Raw genomic sequence first — 12,038 nt, forward strand, 5'->3', positions numbered from 1 at the left:
TATTTGCCCATTGCAAAGTCATGCCTTTTTAAATGTGAACACTTCCAGGACAGGCAGTATATTAAATACGGCCATTCTTGAACACCGTAGGGTAATTTGTCTCTTAGATCTCAACTATGAGCAGTTCTCCATAGTCTGAGAAACCCAACAGGAAAGCACTTAAGGGGAAAAGTCCAGATCTATCAGAGGAAGCAGGCCTGATAAGTTGCTATCATGAGGATTTTCCAGGGCCAGAGGCCACCATGAGGGATGAGAAAAGGATGCTGTGAAAAGAATTTGAAAAGTACCCAAGACAAACTTGGTTTACATCTGGTTTTGCCTGTGGGTCAACTTTCTTCCAGCCAATAGAAACACCAAGTCTCCAATTTGATGATGGTCGGGAATGCTTGCCTTGAATTCTTACCTAACATTCAGCAGCCTCAAAGAGAAAGACATTAACTGAATGCTGAAGAGGCCTAAGACCTCTTGTAAATGTCTATATACTGAACTGTTTTTAGTGCTGGTATTATCAGACTCACAGAAACACCTACAAAACATTAAACGGCTCAAAGTGGGCTTATCAAGAAATGCCATCATGGGAACCACCTTAGAAATAGTAAAACAGGGCACAAGGGGCAAGAGAACTATGTATAGGGCAGCTGACACTTGACAAGGACCCAACCTCCTCCCTGACCCTCTTCACTGTTAAGACACATCAGTAATACTTTGCTCTGCCACAGCCTCTGATCTAAACTCTCTTCACCGCAGTTTTCTATCAGCCCGACTCCAGAACAGTGGTCAATGCAGAGAAGTTCCAGATTTGCATTTTTGAAGCATTTTGAAATAAGGCAGAATAAAGTATTACCAAATTACATTTACTTTCTTAAAGAACAAAAATGATCATCCTTTTATTACTGTGCCATTTGTTGAAGATAACCAATTTTAAGTGAGAGAAAACATTTTAATGGAAAAATTCATGCATCTCATTGTTATGAAATGATTGATGCCCATCTGGAAAGTATGAAATAAACAACACTGGTTTCATATGTTACACTAGGGATGTAGGATAGACATGAATAACTGGGAAAGAGAAACTTCTAATAATGTATCTTAGAATATGCCTCAGGATTTCTGAGGCACAAGAGAAACTAGTAAGCATTCTCTCAAAATTTTAAGTTTTCTTTTATTAAAATAGAAGTGTTTTTCTTGTGTTAGTAACTTCAATCTTATAGGAGTAATAGGTCTAACACAATGGATATATTATCTACATAATTCAAAATACTGATGGTATATTTGGAAATAAATTTACTCTATGTATGAAATATAACATTGAGCCAAATCAGAAATTTAAATTTCATTTTAGAATTACTAAATATTAGGATTAATATACTAGAACGTGAATAGCCTTGAAGTGAACTCCTAATGTGTGAATATGGATTCATAAAAAAAGACATAACCAAGAAGTTTACGCATTTTATTGGAAGAACAAAAAATAAACATAGAAGTAGCATACTAAAATGAGCTGCATAATGTGCACTTTTAAACATAAACAAGCACTACAGCACTATAACTTGAAAAAAAATCAAAGCGTCTGCAGTTGAGGGAATGAGCTATTGCATTTTGGAGGAAAAATACTATGGGAAGAGTTGGTTCTCATGAAATATTCTGGTCATTATTTAAATATGCTACACATGGCTAATAATTTTCTTATATATATTTTTAATCACCATTTTCCACCCAAATTATGTGCCTCCATTTTTCACATTATTCCAAATTGTTGTTATATGAATGCACAAAGTTAGCGCTTTAAAAAAGAATATATTTAGGAAAATCCTTCAAAAGTTTTTTAATTTAAATCATTGTAATTTGGGAGCATGGGGACAAATGGCTCATTTTCTGTTAAAGCAGCAACAATAATATTAAAAAGAAACTTATTTTGAAAAGGGCATTCATTCCCATAATCCAGTGATATGATGGTCATATCATTCTCTCAACTGCTAGACACAAAAGACATAGCAACAAAATAATTTGTTTCCATCACTAACAAATAGCATCTCTACACAGAAATAAAGCTCTGGAACCATGCAGTTTTATGACAGATAAATCTTTAGGTTGTGTGTTTTCAGAGAAAAAAGCACTGCTTAATAGTTAGGTTACTTTTAGGTCTTGTTACAGAGGTATTTTTTTAAAAACTAATATGATGTAGATGCCTAGCAAGGATTTTGCAATATCTGCAAAGAGCTGCGACTTATTTCATAGTCATACATTTTTTTTTACATATACCATAATTGTGGATGGATTCTATTTAAAGATAAAATTTCTCTTCAATAATCCAGCTTTTGAGTATTAGTGATTCTCTTACAGGCAAGAACAAGTAGAAGGGCTGGAAACTGCACAAATCGGTCAAACTAAATACTTTCTTGAGGTTAGTAATAGAGGGCTTTTTTGGGGGGGGGGCCTCAGTTACATCAATTTGTTTTAATTAATTCCCTAATTTGTCTTACTTATTGAAACACAGCCTCTATGTTGAAACTCCAGAGTATGTCCCTGTGGCTGTCAGCATGCACACCATGCCATCTATTCATGGGGTATCTTTTGTGATGCTTTTATGGTTATTCTTACTAATTTATAGGTGATTTTTCCTGACTTAAAATGTATCTCTATTGACCTTAGAAAAATACATTCTTGAATCTGGCATATTCACAAAGAAATGTCCATATCAGTACATAGGTTAAACTGGGAAATTATGTTGGAGATAAGGCTGGAGTTCCTAACTACAGAATGAAGGAATGCTTACATTTTATATCAATGGAAATGCTGGTCAGATTGTCAGGCTGTTTGTCGTATGGCTAACTCTAAGTGATTATGGGCTGAGGGAAAAGAAAATTCTAGCCAACTGGCCCTGAGGTATCGGACAACTGTAAGGCTTGGATTGCTTTCTAGCTTTGGCTTATTTTTCTTTCTCTGTAAATGAGAACTATCAAAACGAGTAGCAATACCAACTCCACCAACCCCAGGATGGGCTCCTTCTGTAGGTACTAAAAGTACCTGTGGGTGATCAAATGCTTAACCTTTCTAACCTTGACCTCTTCTAGGCCTCATTGCCTGGGGGCATAAAGAAAGTTAACTGGCTATCTGTAGGTGGTGTGGGAGCTAAAATTGGCAGAGATGGTCAGATTGAAACATTGTCTTCCAGCTCCTGTGTTACGTAAGATTTTGGCTGGTTCTCTTCTGTTTAGTTAAAACAAAACAGTGGGAGGCTGAAGTGGCACAGTTAACTACTTTGTAATCTGGTAAAGGTAGGTCAGAAAACAGCTTCCACTGAACAGGTATAATGTAAATACAGCCAGTTATAAAGTTGTGCCAGGAGCATTTTTTTTTCCTTTGTTGAAAGGAATGAACTGCCCCATGCTGGCCATCCTTAACTGTTAAATATCATCTTTCAATGGTTACCGATTTGGTTTTGGTTACTGGATCTTAAAGGAGGAACAGTGGTCAACATTAACAATTTGTCACTTAAATACCTATTAATTGATAAACATTTTAACTGACACATATATCAGCTGATCACTTTCTGTGAAAGATGAAATCTGATTCTATCATAACAGTAATATCTATCTTGTAATACATGAGGTATTTCACTGCTTACAACCACTGAAAAAGGAAAAATTGTTCTAGAAACTGCCTGGTGTGTGTGTGTGTTTGCACGTGTGTGTGTGTTTATAGTGGGGATTAATTTAAAAAGCAAACAATCTTTGCTAATGATCTTGTTAAAAGATGAAGTTATTCTACTCTTGTTCAGTGCTGTTAGCTGAGGCTGACCTGTTACCTGTTACTAGCCTTCTCTTTTGGTGACCTGTAGCAAACTAGAAAGCCTCCATAACAGCAAAGCAACATTATGCTTTAGTTAAGTCTTAGAGCAAAAACACCCTCCTTTTCAAAGCCTTAGAAATAACTCTCTCTTACTAACTTTTCCACTATTATCACAGACTTCTTACATTTAAAAAAAGCTCCAAGGATTGCTTTCATGGACTATGTACATAAGTGCAAAAAAGGTGTGTCTCACACATCCGCACCCTAACTGAGACAATTAACTGCAGCATATGTTTCTTAAACACTGTTAAGGGGTCATTCCACAGTATCTTTATGTATAGTTTTAAAAATATGAATTAATTTCAAAAGAGGCTTTAGTCATGCATTAATCCTTATATAGCTATGTAATTCCAGAAAACAGAATTTTTGCAGCTACAGCTATGCCACTTGAATGGGGTAATTTTGAATTAAGTTATTAAAAAAAGTTAGGTAATGTATTAACAATGCAATGATTGTGTTTTGAAGTCTAAATACTGTGGAATAACCCTATCCACACAACAAATTCTATAAACTATAAAGCCTGATTCTAGAATCCATGTGTTACAAACTTTTTCACAAAAAGTCACACAAGGACACAAATTCAGCTTTTATATATGGGCCTTTGGGATTAAAAAAGAACTCAACCATGTCTGTTTTCATAGTTTTGAGCTGTATTTTCTACACGCTCATACTGTCACAAATCACCTATAGTTTACAAGTAAAATGTTCACATACACAAATGTCTAAAGGTAGCCATGTTGTAATTTTGTTGCCAAAGCAACAACTAAATATAATTAGATAACAATTATTATTTGCATATAAAGTTAAATTTGTTCTTAAATTGTGAACTGTAAAGGATAGTTTTGGACTATAATCTGTATCTTGTCATACTTCAGTGTCAGTTTAGAACCTAGCTAGGCGGGCAGAATCCATGCAGTAAAAGCTTAAACTTTAACTTTCCTTCGAAATTAAATTGATTAGTTACTTAGAGCTACAAAAAAGCAATAAAATGAAACCTTAAAGATGAACAATAAGAAAAATGAAAATATGGTACCAATTGAGTTATATTTACAGCTTGATTAGGCTAGCAACTAAATTTACAAAAAAAGTTGTTATACTCTTGGACATGCTATTTATTCTAGTGCCTTCTACAGGCACTGGTTAAACAAGGCTACTGTCTTAGTATATCTATTCATCAGAATTGGGAAATCAGATTTCCCTCATAAATTTTGCCTATTTCTGTTTCAATGTATGTGAAATGTATTTGAGAGAAAAATAATGAGGATTTCAGTTTCTAATCATTCTGTACCTCATAGCCTACCCTACAGACTAAACGAACTCGGAAAACTTGTGGCTGCATTTTACCTAAGAGCATCCTTATCTATACTCTGCAAAGAGGGGGACAAAGAACCAAATAACATTTCAAGTAGCATATTAACTTTCTCTCTTATTTAATAAAATGTAATGTAAATGTCATTCCTTATTCAGACATCACTATGCTTATTGGTAATGCTACTTAAAACAGATTCAAGTTGCAAAGATTAATTTCATTCAGTTTCTGCTGATGGTAGGGAGGAGGTACTTGCTTTTTCCCAAATTGGAGAGCAGGTGAGCTGAGGCCCTCCCATTAGTGAACACCGCCTAGTGGTATAGGACAACACTTATGGCAAGATCAAAGTGCTTCAGCATGTTCAAAAATGGATGAAAAAAATTGATGGAGTAGAGAGAAGATGACTTTCCACATCATGATTAACTACAAATTAAAGTCTCTGATCTAGAAAAGTGAAATGAAATGCCACAGCTGGTTGTGGAATCATGCTCCAATTACAAAAGTAAATACTGTATTTAAATAGCAATTTTATGAATCCATTTATTTTAATTTAATCTTAATCCCTCTTTAAAATATACGTATGTTATGGTCACATAGTACTTTTTTAAGAAGTTGACACTACTAAAACCCTCTTAAAGATAACTTTTAGATTATTTTCTCTGTATACATGACCCGTTTTATCCAAGTTTCAGCACTCTTGCATATTTTTTGCAAAAGGCTGAGAAAAATGGACAAAAACAATAAATTTGGATAAATAAAAAGAGGCCCCTGTAAAATACAAAGCTTATAAAATGTTAACTAAGAATCATAAGTGATTAGAATTTTATATATACAATTCATCCAGTAAATTTTTGTTTAGAGTCACTGATTAGTTTTGTGACTTGTCTTTTTAAATGGAAATTTATAGTCTAATGACTTATCTTTCTTCTTTTCTTTCCTTGAATAAAGATAATTTGAATAAGTCATTGCACATCTAGTTTAAAGAGTGCTATCTTAAAATTGTATTTTTTTCTCAAAAATCTATTGAATTTGATCAAAACTTTAGGGCTTTGAGCTTTCTTTCTTTAAGTTCATTTAGAAAACAACTTTTAAAATGCCAACAATGTAGAAAATTGTGGCACCAAAAATACAATGGCCCTAAATACCCCTCACTGAACCTTTTACTTTAAGTCATTGTTAATGTCTTCCAGTGCTTAACGCAACATGAAAACAGCTGTACTCTAGGTCTATTATCTATGGTTTATGTATATCTTTGCCCCAAGTTGAAAAAGTTAAGTGAGATAGTTCACTGCATGCAGATGTCAAAACTACACAAAAGTTCATTTTGCACAAAAAAGTTCTTGTCTCCTTTAAGGAATATACCCAGACTAGCTCAGGTGCATCCCTCCTGGATTCATGTAATCAGATCTGCCCTTCTGGAGAGGCACTGGGACAGATCATACAGAACTCAGTTCCATACATGATGAATTTCAAAAAGGCATACACTACTTTCTTCTATAGCAATGTTAAGATTTCAGAAACAGAAATTAACTGGTTCAAACAGTCCATAGGTAAAGGTCAGGACAACTCTTGATCTCTAATTCCACGCAACATTGTTAACAGCTGACAATGGCTCAATACAAGCAAGGCTGTTTAGAAAGCACTGTTGATCAGGATTTGGTTGGATAATTAAGATCAACAGAGTATCAATTCCCAGAAAGCTAATTTTGCTCTCTTGTATTCTGAGCCAAATGGGTCTGCTTTGGAAGAGAGCATCAAATGTTCTGAAGCAAAAACAATGTGAAAAGGAGGAACAATGGGAAGCAGGAGATATTTCTGGGTCCCACAATGGCTAAGGTAGCCTTGGGCAAGTCATATGCCCCTGGATTCAGTTCTGTCAACTATGAAAAGGATTTTGCTAATTCCATTGTTCTGTGATTCAAACACTTCTAGCCAGCTTAAGGTATCCTCAATCAGATTTGCTTTTTACTTGTCATTTTCATGAAGGAGAAAAACAATTATATATATATATATATATGATGGTTTTATACTTTCTGGTGGAAGAATACCTATTTACTAGAAAATATTAAATCTATTACTTGATGTAAAATGTCACATGTTTCCACCACTGTATGATAACATTAATAAATGAGTAGAGTGGATGAGATATGTCACACACCACAGGAATTATTTGGTTGTAAAATTCTTTCATAAATATTAGTAATGTGAATTCAGCTGAGCTCTGTGGAGTACAGCCACTCTGTCTCATTCAAAGGGTGATAAAACCCGCTCTATTGTCATTTTCAAACATATACAAAGGCAAACGAATCCAAATAAGCATAAAAGAGGCTTGGTTATGATTTGAGAGGGTCTGATGTTAAAGTTTGGGCAGGGGGACACTTGCCATATATCACAGGTGCTTTCTCCTTCACTGAACTGTTTAACAAAACGAAACTCAGTTGAACCGAAGCTAAAGACAACTACAACCGTCTTTCCCAGTTCTTTTGAATAAATCAAGGAATAACTGCAAGTGCTTCCCTGTTCCCTGTCCTAGCCATTTCTCCAAGCCTGCACTCAGGCTCCCTCTGTGATCAACAGAGAAGACTGTCCATTTGGGGAGGAAAGTCCTCATTTGTAACCAATTCTCTTTCACCCTGACTGACTTTTGCTAGATTGCATCTTACTTGTTATTCAAAGAGTAGTCTAAAGAGCATGAGCCATTTGCATTTGGAAAATGGCATTTGTGTAAAAGGTGACATTGCCATGGTTTTACACACTTTCCTCCAGTACGTAAAAACTATCTCCATGCCCCCATCTCTGTTTGATTTATAACTTGTAATTAGCATATTTTTAAGCTCCCAAGTACCAGTTTCTCAGCTGAAGATGACAAATGGCTCAGTTTTAGACACTCAACTTAGGAGATAGGATTCTCAAGCCACACACACAAAAAATCTAATGGGCACTTTACATAATTTTTAGTATAAATGCTGAGAAATTCATTTAAAGGTAAAGTCTTATTTGCCAAGCTATTTAAGAAGAATGAATTAGGGGTTAATGTTTTATGAAGTTCTCTGCTTTGTGCAGGTAATGATTTCTCTCTTTAAAAAATCTAGCAATTTGATTGTATTATGCAACATCAGATCTGCAGGTACAAATTATACACATGCATGTTAATGAGCAGGTTTTGTGCACATTCAAAAGTGAGGCGTTTTAAATGTCAGTCCCAAGAAATCTACAGAAATATTCTAAAGAAAGAGAGCATATTTGCATGAACCTGTCATGTTTTTAAGCACATATACTTCTGTTCCCCACTAATAACACTTTAGTTGAAATCAAACACCACACATATACAGCAAAACACTACAGTATGTAAAAACCTAACACAGCACAACACAATACAACACAAGAAATGGTACTGAATATATTTGTTACATCCTGAATCAACCCAATAGACTATCTTGTAAACAAAATAGTAAGGTAACACTTCAAAAACAGATGAACAATTTATCCACCAAGAATGTATATAGTAAGCCAAAAGCTCACTGTGGAAGTACACTTAGCATGGTTATTAGAAAATCACAAAGAGTAATGTAACAAGTTACCAAATTTTATGGTCATGTTCTGCTTGATAATTCAAATAGGATGGATGGTAGTTATTAGTTTTCTATTCATGTTGTTTTAACATCTCCATTGATTTTTAATGCTTTATTTTTTATTTGAATTTGCTGGCTGGCAGGTTTGCTTTGCTTAATACATTGACTGCAACACGCTTATTGTTGTGTTGGTAGAATAAGACATACGAGAATATATATAGATAGGCCATATGGAGGTTTCCATGGAAAGATTCTGATACTCCATAACTCTGCTGTTCAGAATTTCAGCTGAAATGGAAAAAAAAGAAAGAAAGAAAGAGTGAGAAATATTGAAAGGTTATTGAACGAAGAGTCAGGAGAGTGTGGTGGGTTTTGTTCCAGTTCTGTCTGTTAACAGTGCCAAAATATCTCCAATCTGAATTTCAGATTGAAATGGGGCTTTTGAGAATGATCATGAAAGAACCATATATCTATGATAGTCTATGATACCCTTTGAGTACTAATGTGGAGAACTGTCCTAACAGAGATGCACTCCAATGTTTAAGGCATTATCTATCTACTCAATGCCAATACTTTTTGTTGAACATACACCCATGTGTCCACATTTCAACAGGCATATACTGAGAAAACATGTTTGATACCGAACATTTTGAAATATGCAAATATTAAATACACTTTCAACTTTTTCTCTGAATGTTTTAGAGTCATGCAGAAATAGCCTACCTGTGAAATCTGGGTATTGTATTGTACAAAATTACATTTTTGAACTTTAGAGAAATTTTTAGCACCTATTACATATTGAAGTGATTATGTTCTGCCAAATATCTCTACATTTCTAACAAAATCAAGCAAGAAGGAATCACTCTTCCCTAACATGCTCTGTTGGAAAGTTAATTTGACAACTTGTGGTTACCTTGACGTAAAGCAGCCCATGAAATTTGCGCAAGTGTTGGCAAAACCTACATTATCATGTTTAGTGCTATTCCCAAGTTGCCACTATCCCAAATGACACCTATGGAAACAATTACAATTTATAGCTCCTTCAGTTATCCCATGTGCTCAAAGGTGCCTTTTAAAATCCTTCGTTATGATTGAGGAGACCTATTTATTTAATGTCTAGTCGGCTATCTGCTCTGTCCAGAACACTTAGTGTTCTAAGCCCGTGTATCCTCAGCAGGAAAGAAGGGCTAGCTGGGGTCTGGGGAACTAGTTCACTAGGGAATAGAACTGCTGCCTCCTTCAACCAAATGACACACTCCAGGTGTGAGAACTTCAAACTTTCGATGACGAAGGTATGCAATTCAGAGTTGGTACACTATTTTAGTAAGTCCCTAGAATTAATTAAAATACCTAGGAGTCTTAAGTGGCTTCAGAAGTCACATGTTCTTAAGTGAATGATTGCTCAAAAAAGTGTGTGCCATGATGGGCACCAGGCAAAGAGGAGATTGAGGGTGAAGGAGAAAAAAAAATCCCACAACAACAAAAATTTTAAAAAAGAGACATGATTGGAATGAAAATAATGACTCAGTTACTAAATTATGTCACTCAAAATTCAATACAATGTCACATGACAAGCATAGTGCTTACTGTGTTTAACATAATAATATCAGTCCAATCCTGAAAATTCTTGTTTGATCTTCAAAAAAATAATGAAGCTATAAAATGGTTAAAGAATTACAACTCAAAAGTAATCTGTGCCTCTGGCTAACAAATCATATATTCCTTTAATAATAGGAAAACATTTAAGAATGTGTTAGCTCATTGAGAAAATACAGTACCAGCTGTCATTGCCATATAAAAAATATTGCATATTTGTGCTCACATTTCAATTTGGAAAATTTATAATGTGTAAATCAAGCTCTACATCACAAGCAATGTCTATGAATGAAAATATTTACCAAAGCCTTTTAGAAGTGCAATTGTGTAAATAAAATATGTAGCCTATAAATATTATTTATATTAATACTTAAAGAAACTTACTGTTCTACTGGGAACGTCTACATCTGTGAAACAAACATGCTGCTATTCAGTTCATCTATTGATAACTGGGGTATCTATAGTAGTAAAAAAGATTTTAGATTAAAATAGTTTCTTGAGAGAATTCTGTTTATGTTGTTATATATGTGGATCTTTTAGTCTATAAGCATGGTTCCCACTTTAATAAGGCAAAATGGCCCTAATACTATATAATAATTATTGTATGTATGTCCTTATAATTTCAAGACTCCACCCAAACTTATAATTTGCCTTGTGAACTCTGCCTAGAAATACCTAAAGCAAATAAAAATCAAAACAACAAGCACATCTAATGTCCATATGAGAAGGAACTTCTGATGCAATCACTGCGAAATGATAAGGATATCTATGTCTTGGAAAGAAATGTGATATTTTGTTTTCTCTCCAGTGGATCTGAAGGTAAAGGTGATGACTGTACTAAGCCAAAGTTTAAACACAATAATCAAAAATGGCAGTGAAATAAATTCTCTTGACCAATGAGGAAGCATTTAAGTAATATTAAGTATATACATTTAAGGATTGGTGTGTTACCAGTAATTAAATATAGAATATCAAGACCAACATCTGGTAACCAATTAAAAATGAGCAAAACTCCTCTGATTCATCTTGGGATGAATAGCAAAGCATATATAGCATTCTAGAATATACACAAAAATAAAAATTCTAAATGTGACAATGGCTTAAGAAACACATAAGAATCTCACCAATCCAAAAAGCATATACTGTGCATTACCAAAACATTGTAGTTATCTCGACCTGAACAGCTTAAATAAATGGCCAAACCTGATTGCCTGTAGTTGGTGCAGCGAAGGGAACGCTGGTGGCAGGTGTTGTTGCTGCAGACACAGTGGTAGGTGTAGCACCGTGCATCATGGGCACTTTCAGTTGAAAACCATAGAAGCAACACACGGGAGGGTAGAGGATTTATGCAACCATGACATTTACGATGGAATGAGGTGTGGTAGGTATCACAGCAACAAGCCATGTGACATCATAACGACGAATACATCAGGGTGTTCATGCAATCACAGTCAGTGCAAAACAACACAGCATGGAAGGGGGGAAAATTAAAAAGAGAAAAGGGGAAAGCCAATTATAGTTACCAATATGGAAAATGGAACCATTCTCAACATTTAGTAAGTTTTTGAGCAGAATCCCATTGTAGTTTACTCAAAAGGCTAAATTTTCAGAAGGGGCTATAATGAATGCATATGAAAACAAAAATCCAATGTTACAAGGGCTATCTATCTGAAGCTAGTTAAGCAGACAAGTAACTGGACTGCGCATTC

General features: G+C 34.8%; 1 protein-coding gene across 10 annotated transcripts in view; it reads right to left on the minus strand.

Annotated features, from left to right (window-relative positions):
• Positions 1 to 1,439: 1,439 nt before the first annotated feature.
• MBNL3 (muscleblind like splicing regulator 3) overlaps positions 1,440 to 12,038 on the minus strand; it is a 122,549-nt gene continuing 111,950 nt past the window's right edge. For 8 of the 10 annotated variants that reach the window (XM_054545077.2, XM_054545072.1, XM_054545075.2 and 5 more), the window contains 3 exons: positions 11,533 to 11,627; positions 10,714 to 10,787; positions 1,440 to 9,021 (listed from right to left, as the gene is read on the minus strand). In XM_054545077.2, the coding sequence (XP_054401052.1) occupies positions 10,731 to 10,787; positions 11,533 to 11,627 (152 nt within the window). In that variant the 3' untranslated portion in view covers positions 1,440 to 9,021; positions 10,714 to 10,730. The remainder of the gene's footprint in view (positions 9,022 to 10,713; positions 10,788 to 11,532; positions 11,628 to 12,038) is intronic. The other 2 variants (XM_054545073.1, XM_002832117.3) reach the window with 1 other exon arrangement.

Source organism: Pongo abelii, chromosome X, assembly GCF_028885655.2.
Source record: "Pongo abelii isolate AG06213 chromosome X, NHGRI_mPonAbe1-v2.0_pri, whole genome shotgun sequence".
Taxonomy (NCBI): domain Eukaryota; kingdom Metazoa; phylum Chordata; class Mammalia; order Primates; family Hominidae; genus Pongo; species Pongo abelii.